The sequence below is a fragment of the Dendrobium catenatum genome, unplaced genomic scaffold (genome assembly GCF_001605985.2).
Source record: "Dendrobium catenatum unplaced genomic scaffold, ASM160598v2 fragScaff_scaffold_864, whole genome shotgun sequence".
Classification (NCBI taxonomy): domain Eukaryota; kingdom Viridiplantae; phylum Streptophyta; class Magnoliopsida; order Asparagales; family Orchidaceae; genus Dendrobium; species Dendrobium catenatum.
The window spans coordinates 233,634-255,944 of NW_021319326.1; the positions used below are offsets into that span (position 1 = coordinate 233,634).

General features: G+C 34.5%; 3 protein-coding genes across 6 annotated transcripts; 2 read left to right on the forward strand and 1 right to left on the reverse strand.

Moving 5' to 3' along the window:
* Positions 1–1,493: 1,493 nt before the first annotated feature.
* Positions 1,494–2,521, forward strand: LOC110096335 (ethylene-responsive transcription factor 4-like). The gene has a single exon (XM_020822222.2). It carries the CDS (start codon positions 1,586–1,588, stop codon positions 2,279–2,281), a length of 696 nt encoding a protein of 231 aa, XP_020677881.1. The 5' UTR covers positions 1,494–1,585; the 3' UTR covers positions 2,282–2,521.
* A 6,575-nt stretch (positions 2,522–9,096) lies between these two features.
* Positions 9,097–21,980, reverse strand: LOC110096364 (signal recognition particle 19 kDa protein). 4 transcript variants are annotated; one of them, XM_028697074.1, is made up of 6 exons: positions 21,718–21,980; positions 15,335–15,448; positions 15,226–15,252; positions 11,277–11,487; positions 10,533–10,632; positions 9,097–9,394 (listed from the first exon to the last, which is right to left on the reverse strand). In XM_028697074.1, the coding sequence occupies exons 4-6, from the start codon at positions 11,451–11,453 to the stop codon at positions 9,261–9,263; spliced, it is 411 nt and encodes a 136-aa protein (XP_028552907.1). In that variant the 5' UTR covers positions 11,454–11,487; positions 15,226–15,252; positions 15,335–15,448; positions 21,718–21,980; the 3' UTR covers positions 9,097–9,260. The 4 variants fall into 4 exon arrangements, with proteins under 4 accessions (XP_028552907.1, XP_020677926.1, XP_028552906.1 ...); XM_020822267.2 differs by lacking the exons at positions 15,226–15,252; positions 15,335–15,448 and adding an exon at positions 14,336–14,415; XM_028697073.1 differs by lacking the exon at positions 15,226–15,252.
* Positions 18,985–21,711, forward strand: LOC110096363 (putative nuclease HARBI1). The gene is made up of 2 exons (XM_020822265.2): positions 18,985–21,033; positions 21,110–21,711. Exons 1-2 carry the CDS (start codon positions 20,116–20,118, stop codon positions 21,137–21,139), a joined length of 948 nt encoding a protein of 315 aa, XP_020677924.2. The 5' UTR covers positions 18,985–20,115; the 3' UTR covers positions 21,140–21,711.
* Positions 21,981–22,311: the final 331 nt, after the last annotated feature.

A 22,311-nucleotide genomic window follows, 5' to 3' on the forward strand; every position in this document is an offset into this window, starting at 1 on the left:
TTGAAAAACTTCAACAAGAATTAAATTAAAGATCATTCGAACTCCGACTTCAATAAACTTGTAATCAAATTGAATACTTCGATGAGATGAACATATCAACACCACAAATGATTTGATCTGAGTTCAAATGCACATAAATTAAGAACTTTGAAATATATTTAAAATCTCCATAATATTATAAGAACCAAACTATCTCCCAATCTTGTTGCTTATATTCAAATCAAACAACTTAATGAGATAAATCCAATGAGATTGAAGACCATTTATTTCGGACATCATTAAAGTACTTAAATGTTAGATAAAAAAAATATATGATCAAGAAGATCTATATGGATCATTCAATTGAATATTTTAGATTTTGGTCAACTTTATTAAATGACCTCTCAGAAATACTATAAATATGATTTCATTTATGCAAAAAGGAATGTGTGAGAATTGAAAGTGCTAAAAAACTCTATTGCATATATTGCAATTACCGCTGACAACCACAATTAGCAATCGTTGCAATCATCACATGACTGATTTTTCTTCTTTTTGAGTTTTTCACATAAACATTTCTAATGCCCTTTACAGACTTCTGTATATATATGATAAATATTTTTAGAAAACAAAAATATTAAATACTCTATTACAGTAAATTTTTAGCATGTAATAATCCTAATACAATCTATATAAAGATATTCAAATACTTAAAAAAAAAATATAGACTAAAAATTATCCCAACACAATTTCAATCGATATAGTCTTAAAGTTCTTCACATTTACACTAATATTAATGCTTCCATCTGTATCATAAATAGAACTAATCTTGACATAAATCCAAGAGTGCCAAGCCCACCATTACACAAATTACTTCATGATATATTAGCATAATTTTTTTCTTTATCTTTGTAAAATTTTTAGATCAAGATATTCAAATTAAAATTCCATCAATATAGATCTCAATATAATTGAATTTATTTTAAAAAATATATACTATATGATAAATCAATTAAAAATGTATATTATGTCCATTCAAAAATTTATTTAATTATTTGAACCCATCGGGAAAAAATGGAGATGAAAATGCACTCATCTAATTTTATATATTATATTTCATTCACCATATAACACCAAAAATTATTTTTCGGCTCCATCACGCCACTCTTACCGAACAAGTTAATATAATTAGGCTGGCTCTTGCGTCTTTTTTTTTTTGAAAAAAAATAAAATAAAAATAAAAATAAAAATTCCAGTCTCATTCATTAAATAATTTATGAAATAGACCCATTTATTTATCCACCGCACACAGCCACAGCTGAAGCGGGTGACGTTATGGGTGCCAATTGATCAATAACGGCACGGAATCCCAACGTAGGAGGCGGCTACAGGCGGTCAAACCACGCATTGACTGCCCCGAATATTTCAATTTCTCCGCTCCGCCGCTCCTTCTTCGCACACATCCAGCCGTCCATCTGTATCTCTCGCTCGCTATAAATAACTAACACGCCCCGCATTCCTTCCCAAGGCATTTTGCCTCAGTGATTTCTGTCTAATTCTCTCACATCCTCTGTTCGAATTTGTTCGAGGACTGAGAAGGCGTTCGATGGCTCCCAGGGAGAAGGGGACTGGCAGCGGAAGGATTGCCGGCGGTGATGTGGCGAAGGCGGTCCACTTTCGAGGGGTGAGGAAGAGGCCGTGGGGGAGGTACGCGGCGGAAATTAGGGATCCGGGGAAGAAGAGCAGGGTGTGGCTGGGTACGTTCGATACGGCGGAAGAGGCCGCTAGGGCTTATGACGCGGCCGCCAGGGAGTTTAGGGGATCAAAGGCAAAGACCAATTTCCCCTGCGCAGAGCCTTATTTGAGCCCTAGCAGCCAGAGCAGCACCGTGGAATCGTCAAGCCGGGATGCCGCATCTACCTTGCCGCCTTTAGCAACGCCGCTTCCTCATCTCGATCTTGATCAGATCAACCGCGGCGGGCTGCGATTCCCCTTCCAGCGATTTCCGGCGAATGCTACGGCGCTGGCCCCGCCGTTCCTTTTCTTCGATCCGTTTGTCAGATCAAATATGATGGGTAACCTGGCCGCCACAGTGGCGGTCGCCGGAGGGCAACATCATGGCCTGCTGACGCTTGAATCGCCGATGATGGCTCGGAATTTCCACGCACCAGCTCATTCCGGCGTGCAGAGCGATTCGGATTCCTCCTCCGTCGTCGATGCTCAACCTTTGTCGTCCCCGCCGGCGAGGATTGGCCTCGGAATTGAAATCGATCTGAACCTTCCTCCCCCGGCGGAAACATGATTTCCCCTTTGCATTCAACCGCCAGCATCTTCTAAACTATGATCAATTAATGTTGTCTTCTATTTAATTGAAAAAAAAAATAGAAAGGCGTGCTTCGTTTTCTTTAATGTTTTAGAGAAGAATTACCGAAGTTATTGTGAATAATTTAACTCTTTTTTTTCGCGGAAAGCTTCAAAGATCTGTTCCCATAGATCCCAACCTCAGCGTTGTTATCCTCCTTTTCATTTATTGAAGCTGTTATTTTACTTCGTATAAAATTTCCTTAACGTTTCGCTGTCAATTTCTCTTGCGATACAGTAACATCTCGCGATAAGATATAAAGAAATTATGGTTTTGTTGGGTTTCGGTGGAAGCCGCCGAACATGGTAGTGAGTCGTGTTGACGACTTGTTCATCGAGATCCGTTACGGAGATCACGACACGTGGACGAGGCTCCGGCTGCCGTCCAGGTCCACAACGACGGCTGCTGTTGGATTTGAATAAATATTAAAATAAATACTTAAATAAAAAAACTGAAAAAGTAAATCAAATGACTGTTTTATATTTTAATTATATTAAAAAATAGATGTTCTTTAATTTTAAGGGCCAAGTAGTATTCATTCCTAGAATTTATTGTTAATAGTTTTTTTTATTAATTTGGAGAACTTGCACTCAGAGAAAATTAATAATATTAAATATATAAATTTTATTTACTATTTATTTTAATTTTTATGTAGGTAAATAAAAACTACTATCAACAAGAGTCACTTAACGGATATTGATACTCAGATATATAGAATTTTTAATTATTAATTTTTCTATTTGTTAATTTCAAATATTAACAAAATAATACAATATATTATAGATATCTATTTAAATTTTATATTTATCAGCATTTAAATAATTATACGTACAAGTTTAATAAGAATACAATGCATAAATTTAGTTGGGTGTCCGCTTTGCTGTATTTTTTGTGTAAAATGTGCTGGATTATACTAAAATTATTAAATTAAAAAAATAATTTGTCTTTAATGATTTTTCTTAATTAAAGTTTGCATGCTTTAATAAAGTTTATTTTCTGGCTGTAAATTATATTTATTTCTTATAATTAAATTTAAAAAATATGTAGCCGACACTTTATAAAATCACACACATTAAATTAATTTCGTTGTAAATTAGCAAAATTTTAATAGGAAGCGACAAAATTGAATTTATTAAACAGAGAGAGAAGAGAGAGAATGAGGGAAGGTCGGGGGAAAAGAGGAGCAGCAGAGGTGTCGGCGTTTTTCGCGGGGCGGCGATTATGGAGATTGATGTGTGATTTTTATGCGTGAGCCCGCGCTAAATGGGCATGCGGGCGGAAATTTCGTTTTTTATTTGCTATTTTTAATTTTCTTTCGAATTCCGGGCGGGAACGTGAACGATGCTCACGCGTTTCACGGTTCGAGCAATTTAATAATGTAAATGTGCCAAGGCGTTTAGATTTGCTTTATGATTCGTGAGTTGGTATTATATATTATAATTTTATTTTTTTTAAAGATGTGTATATTATAATTTATTTAATTATTATATTTACTTTAAAATAAATCAAGAATTTGAAAGTCGCTGATTATTCTTTAGTAAGAATATTTTGGCATAATTTTTTTATTTATTTTATTAATAAGGAGTGCAAAATATAAAATTAATGTAAGCGATATATGAAATTTAAATTTATACTTTTGTACATCATAATGTTTGAAATTAGAGAGATATTCTTAAGTTTTTTATCACCAACGTCGTACACTCCCACTGAATTGTTTTTAGCAAAATATTTAATATTCATATGATTTTATGAATTCTATGGTTACAATCTCACCTTGAGGTGGAACTTTATTTTTAACTTTCTTAAAATAATTTATTTCTCGTTTTTAAAGCTCTTAATTTGGAGTCATTATCAATAATAAATTTATGTCTAGAAATCAAAATTCTACAGAAAAAAAAATCTTATATTTTAAATCAGAATATCTTACACTTTTTTAAGATATTTAGAAATTAGTATGCTTGAATGTTTTTTTTGAGAAAATTCAGAGCATAACCGAGCTTCATTCATATAATGAAAAAATTATAATCCAAAAAATAAAAAACTAAAATACAGCTTCAAACAAGGAGAAATTATTCTGTGCGGACACCAGATCGTCCAAAGGTGAATCAGAGCACGCCACCGCGCCACGTCAGCTGGTACACGATAAAAGTGATGTGGAGTACTTTGATTCGCCTCCGGACGACGCCTAGTGTAAGCAAATAATAATTATTCTGTGATGTGGAGTACCTATTTGTTCATATCCTTAATCGTTATATACGCTTTGTAGATATGTCAGGAGTCCAAGGGGCAGTGCTCCCTGGCGGGATTCGACCTGCCTGATTAGTTGATCAATTGCCCCTAGAACAAATTTTAATTGTAAGAATATTTTTGAAATTTTTGAGAGCTGTGTGAGTGTGATGTGATACCAGTGGTTAAGGCAAAAGAGGACAAAGTAAGAGGCTTAGAGGGTCAAATTATTTAAATAAACCTCTCTTATAATTATTTTTTATTTTTTTTTGGGGGACTAAGGGGAACATTAACATTACGTTTGAGAAAAATATCAAAAATTTTGAGACCTTCCATAATCGTTAACCAAAATAAATAAATAAATAAATATTTAATAGCATAATTTTTACATCACGTAAAATTAAACCAAATCACAATTCCACAACATGAATCGCAAAAAAGAGTTCAGCGTGAAAATCTTATACACAAATTACAAAGCACGCATGCCAATCCGTACTTCAGTTGTTCTGCAACACTTGAGTAGGGCTTACGTCACCATTCATTACATGACCAACCACTACGACGCGTCAAATGAAGCGGCGCCCTCCCCCACCCCGTTTCCCAAACGCAGACCGTGAAAGAAGAAGTGGAAGAGAGAGAGCAGCGCACACAAAAATAAAAAGGTTTTGTATATATACCACTTTATTTCAAACTATTTATATATCTAATATCTAAAATTTTAATATTATATGTCTATCATCTATATAATAAATATAAGTACATAAAATAAAATATTAAAATTTATAGGATATTATGGATCGTAAGAATGAAATATAGGATTGTTAAATTTGATATTAAAATTTTATATAAGTATTAAGAATATAATATTAAAGTTTAGGGTATTAAATATGTAAATAGAATGAAATAAAGTGGTAAGCCAGGTTTTAAAAATCGAATCAGACCGACCGGTTCAACCGACATATATTTATTGTTCTTCGGCTAATGTTTATTATTGTTGCGGAATTATTATGTTAGTATTAGTGTATTACCACTAAATCCTATTTATAAAAATAATTAAAAAATTATTGTACGAAATAATTTAAAAAAAATGAATTTTTTTGGTTCAAAAAACTCAATTATTTTCATAGGACTATCATAATACAAAATTTATTTTTTATCATAAAATTAAAATAAGAAATAATATTAATAATAATCTATCAAATTTAGAAGTGATGTGAAAAAGTAAAATATTTTTTTGAGATTTTTTGAGTGAAATAAATGTAAATTTAAATACATCACATATGTAATATTCGAGCTCAAAACTTGTTTATTAGTAGCCAAAACTAAGGAAGTAAAAATAAAAATAAAAAAACAAATCAAACCAACCAACTTGACCCAACCCGACCTAAGAAATTAATTTAGGTTCGAATTGAATCTTTTATTAAATGGGTTGGGTTTAGGACTTAAAATTTTACCCTTTTATTAAATGGGTCAAATTCGAGTTGACTCGCTAATCCCAATTTTCAACTCGAAATGACACATTTAAATTATTTTTTCTTAAATTTTTTTATTTATTGATATGATTGCCTTATTTTTATTTATTAATATAAAAACTATTGATAAAAAATCATTAATTTTTTTAAAATAAAAATGGATTATCATATTTGATTCCATTCATTTGAGTTGCTAGCGGCTAGGGTTCAAATATGTATTTTTTAATCCGTTTATTAAACGGGTCAGAGTCCAGTTGATTGAATTCAAATGAAAATAATCTTGGATTGAACATGAGCTTAAGCTTAATCCATTCATCTATTATCAAGTCGGGTTGCATAATAAGTAAATATTCAAAAAATTTGCCTCGCAAGATATATCCGTATATAACTCGTCTTGATCTGTTGGTTTGGAGCTTAAGCTATTATCTTGTCTGACTTAATTTGCCTAAATTTATATTTTTTTAAAAGTCCGTACTGTTAATTTGGTACGAGACGGCGGAGAATCCGGAACTGGTCAAAGATGGTGGCGGAGTAAAAGACACCAATGAGGCAGTAGCACGTGTGGGGACCAATGGGAATGAACTCGCCGCCTACTTTTCTTCGTTCGTAGGTAGCTTCTCTCAGGACAAAGTGTAAAGCTACTCGTCAAATAAATTAGAAATTTAAGCCTAAAATAAATATTATGGAGATTAATATGAATATTTGAGTGAGATCGATGACTACAGTACACAAATTCAATAATATAAGGAAGGCAAAATTATTATTTTCATGAAATTTTAAAGATTGGAGGCTAATATTAATTATAAAAAAATTGATAATTAATAAAATTTATTAAAATTAAACAAATAATGTTTGAAGTTATATCAACAATTAAAATTAAATTAAAAAAGAATTTAAGTTATAATAATTACAAGAGTAAATATTGAATTAATAAAGAGTTTACTCGATATTTAAATTATATCAATAAATGGGTTTAGACTGTTGAAGAGAAGAGGGCGAGAGAGAGCCTATAGAATTTTTTAGAGTAATGCTACTCGAAATAGAATCACATAACTATTAGCATTTCATTCAGGTTTCATTTGGAATAGTTTTCTCATTATTTTTTAAAATAACTTTCTAATAGGGGTGTCAATTTCGGGTCACGGGTCATGTTCGAGTCGAACATGGAACTAACTCGGCACTATTCGAACTCTACATGTTTTTACAAACGAGTTAGATTTTTGAACCTGAACCCAACCGCTTCTATTTCGGCAGCTGCAGAAATCGCGTAACTCTGGCGACCGACAGTAGGCGGTGAGACGCAGCATCGACGACGCACTGCAGCGGTGAGGCATGACAACAACAACGACATCACAGATATACACGTCGATGCGACGCAAGCAGAGCAAGCAGCCGGGTCATTTCTAAGTTTCCGATTCAACCCAAACCCGACCTGAATTTTGAAACGGATCAAAACCCTAACCCAAATCCAACCAGATTCGTGCCAACCCAAACCCAAAATTTTCGAGTTGAATTTTCAGGTATTGTCAAATATAGACACCTTTGACACCCCTACTTTTTAACACACAAAATTCATGTAAAAACTAAAAATTAGTGGGAAAAAATTATTTTAAATGAAGCCTAAATTTAAACTTTATTTGGGATAACTTTTTACAAAAAAATTGTAAATTAAGAAATTATATATTATACACTCTAAAGTTATCTTAAAAAATAGCAAAAAAACTAGCCCTAAATGAACCCAGGCTTACTTTTCCCTTTCGAGAGTGAACTGGTTTAAGCCCATTGAGGCATACAAGAATAACCATTAATGGAAGTAATTATGAGATTATGGCAAGAGCTAGATGAATTTTATTTAAGGGAGACTAGCTTCAAAAGATAACTTGTAGCAAGCTGAGATCCACAGACCCTTAAATGTATGTGGCTCTTTAAATTATTTAAAAGCACGCAAAGTATTAATCTTTTTAAACATGAGAAATGAAATAAGAAAATCCATAAGAAGATATAGTGAGTAAATCTAAGGTACCTTTGAGAAGATTCCACAACCATTTAGCAGTAGCAAGCTGAGATCCATAGAAAAATTTCACTTCTCCATAACATATCCGACTAAGGAGAGATCCCAATCACGAGCGTCACTATGCGCTTCGTTTGCAGAGGAGATCTTGTCTGAAATGTTGCGAAAAAAAGAAGAGACTCTTAGCTCGATAGGGAGGATGCATTGAGGAAAGATGGTACCAGGAGTGGAAAAGAGGGATTGGAAGCTGGAAAGATCATTCAAAGAAGAAGCCATTGATCTTTGCGGATGATGGGATAACGAATGATGAGAAGGTGATGAGGATGTTTAGGTAGATGAGTGACTTTACCCTTTAGAGATATGATACAAAATGAGCATATAAGTGAAAAAGTTGGAATAGCTCCAGTGGAAGATAAGATTAGAGAGAGTCGCCTTAAATCGTTTGGTCACATTAAACAGAGGCCTTCTAATGAACCGGTTAGGAAAGTTGAAGTATTAAACTTGACTTACGCTAAGAAAGAAAGATGTAGACCAAAAAAAATTTGATTAGAAAATAATAGAAATAATATTTCTTTATTAGATTTAAATGAGAAATTGACTTTTAACAGGAAATAATGACGAAAAAGGATTCATGTAACCGACCGCACGTAGTGGGACAAAGGCTTGATGTTGTTGTTGATGAATGATGAGAAGGTGAAGGAGCCAATAAAACTAACCAAGAATGGTATGAGGTCAACCGGCCATAGCCTGTGACAACAACAAAACTAACCAAGAAGAATGAATATGAAGAGCCAATAAAAAAAATGGAAAGCTTGGCGTCAACAGCTAGCGGTGAAAGGAGAGTTCATGCAAAACCTAACAAAGCTTTCTTTACTTCCCCCAAAAAGTTATAACCGCATATTTAATGTAACTCAAATTTGTGTTACGCTAAGGACAACTCGACCAAAAGACTAGCACACAAATTCCAGCTTTTCCTATTAAAAGATTTGGCGCTCCTCTCTCCTCGCCCCAACGTTTTAAATATTATGCCAGTCTGGTAAGGAAAATTTAGGTCAATTTCTAAAAGAAGTAATCTATTTGCTATGATTATGAAGTCCCAAAGGGGGAGAAACATGCAAGCAAGGAATATGAGAAAATTTAGGGTTTGATGCCCCATAAAAACATGATTTAGCATTCACCAAGACAATGTTAGATTTCAAACATTCAATGTTCATTTCTTCTTTCTTCCACCCTTTCCTGATTTTGAAGTTCCAGACGCAGAAGCTGTACTTGCAGGCTCCTGCTTCTTCACTCTCCCAGGATGTCGAGGCACGAACTCAGCCACCTGAAGCATCAGTTGCTTCTCTGTAAAAGAAAAATTCTACACGTCAAAAGGGAAACAAAATAGCTAATGAATTAAAGCATAAAAAAGGAAATATTCTTGAAACCCAAATCAAATGGTTGGGATTAAGATGATTGTGTTGATGATAATGCTGATAATATTTTACATGCGCATACTACCTGTTTCGAGAGAAGTCTTTAAAATATTATATATCCAAGTGAAAGAAGGATTAATATAGATGATCCCACGTAGTGGGACAAAGGCTTGATGTTATTGGTCTATATAGTTCGTACGGTGTCCAATTGATATGAGGGAATTCATGTGAACATATGGGACTGTAGTAAGAGTGAACAAGGGATTGCTTTAGGCTTGAATTTGAACAAGATTGAGTTCAAATCTTTTGAGAAATTCAAAATTAACCTTGGGATTGTTTTAAACTGAATTAAGACAGATTTTATACTAACCTTACCTCCTTAACCTAAGCAACAAGCAATCTATAAATAGTGATACGAGACATGTAATTCACAGCTTTTAGTCCTAAATAAAATTTCACTTCTAGTTTTCAATCTTGTGAGTGTAAATGGATGTGTAATTCATTCAAATGCAATACAAATTGATTACCTAATTTGGGGGAAGTCATCTACTTGTAATGATGTGAGGCATAATTTTGCTCTACTTTGATAATTTCACACTTGTTTGTTAGCCTATATATTTTATTATTTACTAATTTAGTACACCCTTATTTTGGCCAAAAAGTTACATACGAGACATCTATTTTTTGATTTTTTTTTGCTTTCCGAATATTGCAATTTTAAATTTTTTAAGATCATTTCAATATCAATTGGGCTTAAAGCCCACTACTGCGTGTTTCCATTTAAAGAAAATGAATCTTTGGATTAATTGAAAACTTGTGAACAATGAATGCTCAAAAAATCATACTACACATCATATTAGTTGCACTACAAAATCCTAACTCTTAGTAGCCCTGCCTAAGGTTAAACATAATTTCTTCAATGGACAAACTTGCTCATGACAAATGCAATTGAGTTTTAATTCTTAAACTATTTGCATTCAAACAAGCATCTCAACATAACGTTTCCATTAGCAAAAATAAGAGCATTTTCATCTAACATGAATAAAATTAGGGTTCCCAACTCTTACTTGAACTAATTGCAGGGTTGTAGAGAGACCCATCTTCCCTCTTCAGTAAAACCCTTACTCGACCTATCTGCATGAAATCTCGAGGGTATGCTTTATCAAGCTGCAAATGAAACCAATCATATTTCAAACAGGCAACAACAACATCAAGCTTATGTCTCACTATGTGGAATAATTATTAGGTCAGGTGACCTGATGTAGCTCAACGTTCGGACGCCAATAACATGTCGCCACGCGGTCTTACTCAATACCGCGCGGCCCGACGACTTGACCCGGGATTGCTATGTTCGCGTATTGCTCGGTATTGCTCTAGGTATTGCTCGGTATTGCTTGACAATAATGAAAATATCACTATGTAAAGACCAATACCGAGAAAAACTCGGTATTGCTCGGTATTGGTCTTCACAGAATGGTATTTCTTGTTATTGCCGAGCAAAATCGACCAATACCGAGCAATACCTAGCAACACGTGAACATAGCAATCCCGTCTCCGTTCCGAGTCGGGGTTGTCGGGCCGCACAGTAAATAGTGAGAACACGTGGCACTATTTTACTGGCGTCCGAACGTAGAGCTACGTCAGGTGACCGGACCAAATAAAAGTTCCACTATGTGGGGTCAACTATATAAATCCTTTTTCGCCATTATGTCTGGTTAAAAGTCAAATTCTAATTTAATCATATTTCAAACAGGAAGGATAAAAAAAAGAAAGTTCCAGAATACATAAATAGAAGATGAACGTTGATGTACCTCAATAGCACAGGGAATTTTGAGGTGTTTGCAACAGTCACCGATCTCAATACATGTGGGATTTTCACATGCCTTGGAAGCATTGATCCTCCGTCCTTCAGCTATAGTCTTCTTCGAATTGATGTAGATAGGATAGATTATGTTCCATCTTTTAAAGTTGGGTAGCCCTCCATCCATAATTCAACAACCACCGCTCCCAGAGAAAAACTTCCTGTTAGGCAGAAAGCAGCATACGTGGATAATAATATTCATCCCTTACTATTACATACCACACATCCACAGATATGATGAGGCCCCATAAAATGGTTTCAATAACTACACAAGCAACGGATTCTTTTTTCTTTCTGCTGTGTAAAAAAAAAAACTAACTGAAACTAAAACCAAAGCAAGATCAGTGATTCCAACTCTCTTTTAGTTCGAAGGAATACCCTTGAAGAGCAGAAAATAAAATGAAACTACAGATGCTTCATCTTATACAATTGAACAAACTAAACGACAAGTAGAAAGATAGTGATGAACAGATCTTTTAATTAGAATGTTGGAAAATCGAGTCTTCAGGATATTTTATGACTTCACAATTGTATGCACCTTATGTAGGTATACATTACTTTTGGCATCTCCCTTTGCAACAACTCTTGAACATAAAAATAGCACCCAATAGTAGAATATCCATTTGACATATTCAGGCACTTTTGTAAAACTTATTTAGTATGATATTAAGGTTAGATCAAAATGTTAATCTTATTAAAAGCCTCCCTTCAAGTAGAGGTACTATTTCAGGGAAATGAATTTGAAGCCACATAGTACGAATTATGAAGGTTTCAGATAAAATAAACTGGACACGAAACAATGCAAAACTTGAAAATTTTGTAGGTAACAGAGAACAAAAAGATGCAGAGAATGAGAAAGAAAAGGTGCAAGTAGAGAACCATGTGCCTGATATAAGAAAAGATGCCGAACTAGAGGGTGCAGCAACCCGGTAACAGGAGAGAAAGGGATGGATTGAGGTAGGAATTGTGTTTTAATCAATTTCTATATAAGAATTGAGATAAGGATCAAAATAATCCCCTGACTCTTTGGGAAAGACTAAAATGATCCCCAACTATTTTAAAGAAATAGCTTTCGTTAAGTCCCTTGACTTAACATAATAGATCCAAATTTAGTCCCAAAAGGAACATTTTGGATCAATTCTGTATAGTTAAAGTATTAAATTGGAGCAACATTATATTCTAAGACTAAAATTACCATATACCAATAATTGGGAGAATATTTTGAAATTTAACCCAATTCAGAAAAAAAAAATATGAATCTATAATTTATTTGATTGAATATGAATAAATTTAGTTATTCTTATCAATTCTAATCATGTTAATTGAATTATAATTAGCATAACTAATATCATAATTAATTATTAATTAGTTATCTATAAAATTATTTAAAACACAATAGATTCTATTTAATTACATTAAATAAGAATAAAATTTTGTTTAAACTTTAAATTAATATAAACATTTAATTAATTAATAATAATTACTAAAGAGTAATTTATTTTTTTATATAGACATTTTGTTTGATTAATATCAAATAATATTAATAAATTTAAAATCCGAAATCCTCATCTTTCCAGAATCCTCGTCCCACATCCCCCTTGTTCATGACTGGAGATCGCACTGACAGGGACCAGAGGTGAGGTTTGTGAAGAAGTTCATGAGGATTTAGTTCCGATAGTAAGTTCTCCGTCCATCATAAGTGTTTCTTCTACAATATACAATTTATGATGATCTGCTTAGATACGACGAAAGTGACGATCCACATCACCGTGGCTCTGCGATTCCCATCCCTTCCGTTTTCTAATTACATAGAAGAGGACTACGCTGAGACTTCCCCGACATAGAGGGTGCCAATCTATCACAGAAAAGGGAAACTAATCCTACTCTAGAAAAACTCAGCTTTAGTTAAATAGATCTTCCAATCTCACATGCTCACTGCAAAGGTCCGTTGGCTTGGATTTTTTATGGATTAGATTACTATAATGCTTTTCCCAGAGATCAATTTCTTGTTTTATGCACATTTATGTGATCTACTGCATTTTGATGCATTTTTTGTGATAAATAGCTTGTGCTTACTAAGTCAAATTTTAAGTGAAGTCGAAGACAACCCAAATCTATCAACTATATTGTTGAGAAAGACAATGGAAGTATGGGCCTATACCTTACATGAAGGCATGAAGGCCCCCATAATTGACAAAGAGTCTTTTGTTTGGTTAACTAAAAGAAACTTATAAATAAGCACCAATTTATAAAAATGTTATCTCAGGTAGTTAGCTAAACCATAAGTGTGACAAGGAAGTAAATTCTGAAAGTTGGCAAAGGCCTTGTTCAGTTCACCTCTAGAAAATAATGCAATGATGCCAACTCTCTAAGAAGAACTTACCTAAGGGAATTCAGGCAGTTTCATGCACTAAAAATGCACATGTGCGGAGGCTTTCCAGGCCATTTATTGTGCTTTCTGCACGTTTGCTTAACTCCAAATATGTGTTCTTGCTCCCCAATTTCTCTAAATGGAAACAATGGATTATTTTTGTGGCTAATGTTATGACGTTGTCGTGGAATACATGTCACTGATACTCTGATAGTTTTTGTGGCTAATGTTATGACGTTGTTGCGCAATGTGTCTGAATAGAAAAGTTAAATTACCTATAATGTTTTCAATCTCATTGTCCTCATCAACTTCTTCAACATCATTTTCTTGATTTTCATTATCCCCTCCATTCTCATCATCAAAGCCATTATTATCATTGAATGTATTATTTTCATTTAAAACATTGTTCACTGTTCACTTCCAACATAAGATTGAAGTTGATCATTAATTCTCTCAATTTGGCCGTTCTATAGAAAGATTATAAGTAAAAGAAAAATAAAATATTAACCTCAACTTCTAAAAGTATTTTCTTAGAAGGTAATCACAAAAACACATTACTAGAAACAAATTACTATTAATTGTTTGCATAGCAGTAAATTATTATAAGCAAAAGCAAGAAGTAAGATAAATGAGGTTACCTATTTGGGTGTAAAACAAACTAGTTTGAAGAAAGAACAGATGATGGTAAAGAGTGCTCAAGCTGGACTAATGGACAAACCTCCAGCATCAAAAAACAAATCAGGAATATGCAGCTAAATGGAGATACAGAAACAAACTTTGTTATAAATATGACTTAAAAGCTAGCAAAGAGAAGATGATTTATTCGATCAAATATAATTTCTAGCACAACATAGGTCCAAAAATTCAAGAGAAGATGGGTGAAGCAACATACAAAAACAAAATTTAAGCTGGAATACGACATAAATGCAAAAAAAATGTCAAAAGCTCGATTTAAAGGATTGAAGAATCAATATTTACCAATGATCAGATTATGCAAGTAAATCCAAATACTAGAGAGGACAATAGACTTCTTGCAAATACCGCTAACAAAAAAACACGCAAAATTATATCATGATACTCGATGTTTTACTAATATTATTAATAGTGGAAAACTCATATTGATTGAATTTACTTCTTACATATATTAATAGTGGAATAATCATTTCTATGGAATAATTAAACCTATATAAAATTGAATTAAACAGAACAAAACCTAACCAAACTGATCTACATTTTTGTATTAGTGAGATCATATATGAAAGGATTAAGAAGGAAAAATAAAAAACCTGAATTAACATTAATAGGAATTGGGCAAAAACATATTTGTAAAGCATATTTAATACCACAAGTGGCACTAAAAATGAATAAATAAACAGGTTTTCTTTTGAGAGTACCTTCTGTACTTATTCAAATGGAACAAACTGGTTTTCTTTTGCTTATAAACGATTCTCTGCCTCAAAATGTTCAAAAATCATATTAAATGCCAAAAAAGGAGTGTGCAAACTTATCTCCTATCATAGAAACTGACTGTCAAAATGTGAAATCTAGCAAGACCCTACAAGTGTAAGCCAGCGAACAAGAATAAGAGCCTCAGAGTCGCATTCGTCTGAATTGTCGGAGACGGGAAGGAGAGATACCTCGCAGTCCTAGTCCAAACACATGAAGAAGAGGCTCTCGCCACCCTAGCCTTCGCCAATCCTTCTCACGCACAAGTATTGCAAAAGATCTTAGGGCTGGCTGGGATTTGTTTCCTTTTTCATATAATATAATGTAATATTAAAAGAAAGTTTAAAATATTATTTTTTTAAATTGAGTAGCACGATAAGCTTTCAAGTCGAGTCAAACTGAGTCGACTTGATTATAGGCATGAGCTCAAAATTCAACTCACTTACATAGAAACTTACCGGCTCGGTTGACGTACACCCGTTGCGTGATAATTGTTGAATAAATATGCAAATCATGCTCATGCTCTAACTATTTCAAATGGCAATGCAACTAGCTAAAGATAAGTATGCAAAAGGGCATTAGAATGAATAAATTATTGTGGGTGTAATGCTCTAACTATTGCTTGTTATTGGTTATGGAATGATCCGTATGGGGTGAGGAAAAGTCACACAAATTTATTCAAAGATGGAGTCCATTTTTGATAGATTAAAATGAAAAAACCCCATGTCATTCTTAAAAAAAGAAATCCCTACACTTTGAAAGAACATAGGATTGCAACATAGCCATAAATTTAAGATATTTTCCATCATTTGATCAAAGATTCTAATGGTGGCATGCAAATTCCAACATCGTTGCCTTATCATGTCATTGTTCACTTAATTAACGGAGATTGCGCGCTCAAGCTTAAACTAACTTAAAAATTGGTCATGCTAAAGTGAATAAAATCCAATCGACACTAGCCATTATCAGTTTCAACTAGGAGTGTAAGTGAGTCAAGCCAGCTCGGGCTCGGTTCAATAAATGGCTCGTGAGCCGAGCTTGATGAGCTAACTAGCCAAGCTTGAGCCAGCCTCGACTATACTCGTTAGCTCGCAAGTCGGCTCATTTAAAAAATATTGTTAAAAATGTTTGAAAATTATATTCATTTCTTTATATTAAGTGATTGTTTATTATTTTTTTAAAATAATTTCTCATTATATTTATCATTTTATTATAATAATTATTTAAATCATAATCATTTTCTCTCTTTATAAATAAATAAGCCAGCTCATGAGCGGGCTTGAACTCGTTGAATAGAGCTCGAGCTTGAACTCAATTCATTAATCAAGCTCAAGCTAGAGGTGACTCGAGCTCGGCTCGACTCGTTTACACCCCTAGTTTCAGCCATTGTGCTAAGGTCCACGGCTCTCATGTCGTCATCATCCAAAAAGGTACAGCGGCAGGTTTCAGACAAGCTAAAGTGCCAAAGGGTTTTCTGGCAACGGCGAAAGGAAAACTTTGAGCATGTTCTTGATTTCTTAAGAGATTCTTCAAACAGTGGGAGTTGGGAAGGTTTTGGCAAGACCAGTCTGCTGATCAAAGACTCCTAGGCATCTTTAAAATTTAACAAAGAGATTTGGAGCACAAGAATCTTCTATGGGGTTCTCTGTTATCTTCTTTTAATTTGAATTATTACAATCGAACTGAACAAGTTTGAAGACCAAGTCATGATACGAATAGTTAAAACGCCATCAGGCACTAGCTATCTCAATTTAATAATAACACTAGACAAACAAATCTCCTGTTTCAAGAGGCAGTAATTAACTCACTGGTCTAAAAAATATCTTTTTACTAATTATTTTGTAGCTCTACTCAGTTTAAACTACTCCAAGTAGTTCAAATAAAGGTAATGATAATAGTTATCTATGCTTAACTTTCAGCAGAATCAATTATATAATTAAAATCCTCAATTCTAATTAAGGAGGGCATCTCAAAGGTAAGAAGGGTCTGTGAAATAACAACTTTAAGGGGCTGTTTGGTATCGGATTTACAGCGGGATTTAAGTCGGATTTAAGCTAAATCCAGCCAAACAATTTTTGTGCGCGCGTTAAATCCCGGGATTCGGTAAATCCCGGATTTACGGATTTACGGCTTAAATCCCGGATTTACTAAATCCCTCAGTTCGGTGGATTTAACGGGATTTAAAGTTAGGCGGAAAACTTACCCGCGGCGCCCGTGTCGTCAAGCTCTACCGTTGCCCTTATTTGCCGAAAGGAACGAAGCCATCGCTCTACCCCGTCGCCTCGACCTCTCCGATTTTTCTTCTTCTTCCCCATAGCGTTGCTCCGACTCATCCTCTCCCATATTTCTTCTTCTTCCCCAGGCTGTTGCTTCGACTGAAACCTCTCCCATTTATTTTCTTCTTCCCCGAACTGTTGCTCTGCTTCCTCAGACACGCGCTAAACAGATTTTTCCTGTCTCTGATTTTTGGTAGGTGAGAGCATCTTGACTAGGTGTTTATTTTTTTTGCCCTGATTTTTCCTTTCTCCGATTTTTTCTTTCTCTGATTTTTATTTAGGTGAGAGCTTAAATTTTTTTTTTCCTTCAATGTGTAGATAGAATAAAATTTTTCATGTGTTTTTTCTTTAAAATTTTCTCACTGATGTATAAAAATCTGCATAACTTTTGGTATTGTACTATTTCCATACTAGATTAATTTGTTAAGCAAATTTCGTTTCAGTTAAATGAAGTTGCCGTAGTTCATACATCTGTAAGTCCAATTTTTTTAACGCTACAAATAATTGATTGGTTAATAGGACACAATGGAGAAAAAGGATTCATGTAGCCGACCCCACGTAGTGGGATAAAGGCTTGATGTTGTTGTTGTACAAATAATTGATTGGTAGTACGGTTGTTAAGCAAATTAAAATCAGAATGAAGCATTCCGTTTACACCGGATTTGACAAAGATATTTATGATTCCGTGAGCGACAACGAGTCATCTAATGCCATGTATCTCAAAAATTATGGTTCCCGTCTTGATTGGAGAGTTTTTCAAGGACGAAAGGGTATTACTCATGAATATACTCTATAAAATTACATTGAAAGTGCGGGGTCAAATGAATTATCATCTTACCACATGTTGCCTTAATTTTTTATAGAAATGAAGAGGTTTCTTAAAGGGAAAGGGTTGGCTCTAGCTCCCAACGTCATGTAGATGAAGCTATCTCCAGCAATCCTATAAAGCACGTCTAGGATTGGCTAGGTGCCCCCCCCCCCGAAAGAAAAGAGCCCAACGTTTGTGTGCTAGCCGAGCGTTCCTATATTGAACAATTCGTACACTGGAAATATATGATGCAATGGTAACTTAAGGAAGGAGCATGGCCTGAATCTGTTAACCGTCTTGAATAGACGTTCGGGTACATAGTTACACAGATTCTTCGGTCTATTAGATTCAAAAAATATGAAAGCCTGATTTCCTACACTATATCAACTAACAAATTCCGAAGTGGTTGGGGCGGGATGAAGGGAAATTTACAGCATACCAATTGCTACAGAAAGAGCTTTGGAGGAAATTGTTCAGGTAAATATGTAATTATGCAATTTCTACTCTTTGATTAACCATACATTGGATGACTCATTTCTAACTTTCTTTTTATTGGTACTAAAGGTAACACCAAAAGCTTTCACGATATCGTCGGCAATCCATTCCACCAATACAATACTTTGAAAAACATTGCCGCAAGATAATATCTGCAGTGGGGTTAATTGCCGCTAGAAGCAATAGACAAAATCTCCAACAGTAAATTTAGAACAAGATGAAACCGCACCCAGCTTCGAAGGATGACTTTCCTCACTGCTTAATGGTGTAACCTTTGAATGCGAGAAACTCCAACAAGCAACATGCCTGAGGCAACTGATGGTTTAACTCCAAACTCAGAACCTATTGATAGTCAAACAATAGGTTCTAAAAGATATAGTGATGGTGCTGCAAAAGGTACAAGGCGACCTAGGAGAAAAGGCCCAATAGACAACCTTAACAATTTATTGGTTGAGGCCAATAAAAATTCTTTTGTACTAAAAGAAACCGTTGAAAGGAATGACCCCAACAGTATGGCCGAATGTTTACAGAAACTATGTTCGGTGGAGAACTTAACGACACATGCGTTGTTACTTCTACAAGATGTGTTAAAAGAGAATAAAGATAACAAAACCATATTAATGACATGGGAAGGTGAAGTGTTGCATAAGTGGATTGAATATATGATTGAAAACCACCTACGGTATAATGGTTCCAGAATATGGCTATGATTCCATTCCCAACTTTGTTTTATTTTACTGTGTTAGTAGTTTGATTTCTACATTTCTTGATTGTCTAGCTTTTAATCAAAAACATGTTTTTGGAATTGTTGTGCTGCTTAATCAATTTAGTTTTTATTCCAGAAATATGTTAGCTGTCAATTTCAGTTTTCATTAATGAGGTTTGGTTTATTTGAGAAAATCAATATAATATGAAATCTGTTGGATGCCATCTTCTATTAAATAGTATCTTTTCAGTTTGCATTGTTGTACTCTATCTTCTGTATTAAATACTACCCCATATTGGTTTTGTCCAGATTTTCTTCCCTATCCGAACTGAACACTATCTCATATGCCGCACTATGTTACTCTATACAGTGAATCTATACAATGGCTAACAACCTGGACCGTGAAATTCAAAACAGACTTTGCGAGAGTATTGATTTGCATATACAGGTGACTAATGCCATTGCAGAGCTTTTCCCAGCTATTATAGAAGAAGTTGAGAACACTGATGATGAAACTCAAGTGCGACGGCGTATGTTTGATAGATCATATACCGGCCATCAATATGTTCTTGACGTCCTATCTGGTCATCCAGGCGAGCTTACCAGTGCTTCAGATTACCACCAGATGCTTTCATAAGCTTAAGAGACTTGCTTGTTAGCCGTGGTCACCTATCTGACACAAAGAATATGCTAGCGGCGGAACAAATTGGCATTTTCTTACGTGGTGTTGCCCATGCACACAGCTACCGACAATTATGCGAATTTTTTCAACATTCATTAGAAACAGTTAGCAGGTACTTCAATCAGGTTCTGAAGGCAATTGTGTCTTTGTTGGATGAATTTATAAGTTTACCTTCAGCTGATGTTGATTGTCATCCATTCGTACGTGCAAATGAACAATTTCACCCATTCTTCAAAAATGCAGTGGGAGCGATAGACGGTACACATATTCCAGCTGTCATAAGTACTAATTTACAAAATCGATATTGTAATCGAAAGGGATTTACATCACAGAATGTAATGGCTACGGTGTCGTTTGATCGACAGTTCGTATATGTAGCTTCTGGGTGGGAGGGATCTGCTGCTGACATGCGTGTGCTTAGATGGGCAGTAGAACAAGGGCAGTTTGAAGTACCCCGCAACAAATATTTTTTGGTTGATTCTGGTTATGCAAATACTGATAGACTAATTGCCCCATTTCGCGGATATCGATATCATTTAGCAGATTATCGTGAAAGAACGACAAGGCGATATGCTGCCGAGCAAGAGTTATTCAATCACTGTCATGCACAGCTACGCAATGTGGTAGAACGAACTTTTGGGATTTGGAAGGAACAGTTTCAGGTTCTGACGCACATGCGACAGTTCCCTATTAGTGTTCAAGCATATATTGTCATTGCTTGTGCGGTTATGCATAACTTCATTGGTCGATACCATGGACATGATCTATACTTCAATATGTCACAAACAGAAATGCAACATGATGCTGAAACTGTGGAAGTTGATATGCCAGAGGACGATCCCAACTTACACGCGACAATAGGAGAAAGAATTCAAGGTGAAGCTATTAGGCACAATATCACCATTGACTTATGGAATGCTCGGGTAAGAATTTTAATTTCTGTAATGTTTCACTAACTACATTAACTTTTGTACTAATTCATTCATTTCTTTATTTCAGATTGCAAGTCAAAGAAATCGATCATCGTGAAAAAATTTGGCTCCCGAGAATTAGCTATGAAGACATTTACATATTAAATGCATTCTCTAATTAAATGCTTAATTTGTCATTTTGGGCAATATTGCTTTGTAATTTGATCTTTATTGAAATTTCGATCATTTTGTGAGAACTCAAGTTTGTTTAATGATGTTATGCAATGATATTTATCTCATAAATATATGTTTAAATTTTAAATCCCTAACTGCCATAAATCCGGAAATATGTTACCAAACAGTTTCTCAGGATTTAACAGGATTTAACATATTGCATACCAAGCAGTTTTCAGGATTTAACCCAATTCGGATTTACTAAATCTGGATTTACAGGATTTACTAAATCCCACTAAAGTTAAATCCCACTTGTTTCCAAACAGCCCCTAAGGGCTGTTTGGCAACAGGATTTATACTAAAACCTGACAAACGGGATTTGAGCAGCCGGTGAATCTCACGGCATAATAAATCCTCCGTTTCCCTCCTTTAGCCATAAATCCCGGATTTACTAGATCCTGGAGTTCGGCGGATTGACGGGATTTGGCCCAAGAAGCGCGCGCAAGGGAGAAAGATAGTTACCTTCACAGCGAGCGAGCTCCCGTCGTTACTTCAGATCCAACAGGAAGAACGTTGTCGAAATGTCGTGACTTTCGATCCGATGGGAAGGGAACGTCGTCAAAGGGGCCAAATAAGCAAAACGTTGCAGCGAAGTCGAACAGTAGCGAAGAAGGAGCCGAAGAAGCGACTCAAGCAAAACTCCACCTCACGCGAAGCAAGGAGTCGAACAGCAACGACGAAATGGAGAGATGAAAAGTAGAACAACCCTAAGCTTCCAAAGCAATCGGAAAGAAAATAATTTAATTCTATTATTTTCTTAATAAAAATATAATATAATTAATCTAATTAATATAAATTGAAATATAAATAATTAATTAAAAAATTACCTATAAAAATTATGATTATAAAATTAGTTAGTAATAAAATACTTAAATAAATAAATATTAATATATTATTAAAATATTAATTATTTATTTATTTACTTCGTCCATGAAGATATTTATACTTACTTTCAAATCTGAAAATACGAAATTCAGACTCATGTAACAAGCCAAATCATAAAAAAATCACTAAGAATACTCTTCATTTAGAAGCTTCATTGGAATGACTTTCTTA

Bases quoted from the DNA above. Each gene is read 5' to 3' on its own strand.
- LOC110096335 (XM_020822222.2), top strand. From the start codon at position 1,586: ATGGCTCCCAGGGAGAAGGGGACTGGCAGCGGAAGGATTGCCGGCGGT.
- LOC110096364 (XM_020822267.2), bottom strand. From the start codon at position 11,453: ATGGATGGAGGGCTACCCAACTTTAAAAGATGGAACATAATCTATCCT. The intron at 10,633-11,276 runs GTACATCAACGT...TTTCATTTGCAG, and splicing joins AAATTCCCTGTGCTATTGAG to CTTGATAAAGCATACCCTCG. The intron at 9,395-10,532 runs GTAAGAGTTGGG...TTTCTTTTACAG, and splicing joins CAACCCTGCAATTAGTTCAA to AGAAGCAACTGATGCTTCAG.
- LOC110096363 (XM_020822265.2), top strand. From the start codon at position 20,116: ATGCTAGCGGCGGAACAAATTGGCATTTTCTTACGTGGTGTTGCCCAT. The intron at 21,034-21,109 runs GTAAGAATTTTA...TCTTTATTTCAG, and splicing joins TTGACTTATGGAATGCTCGG to ATTGCAAGTCAAAGAAATCG.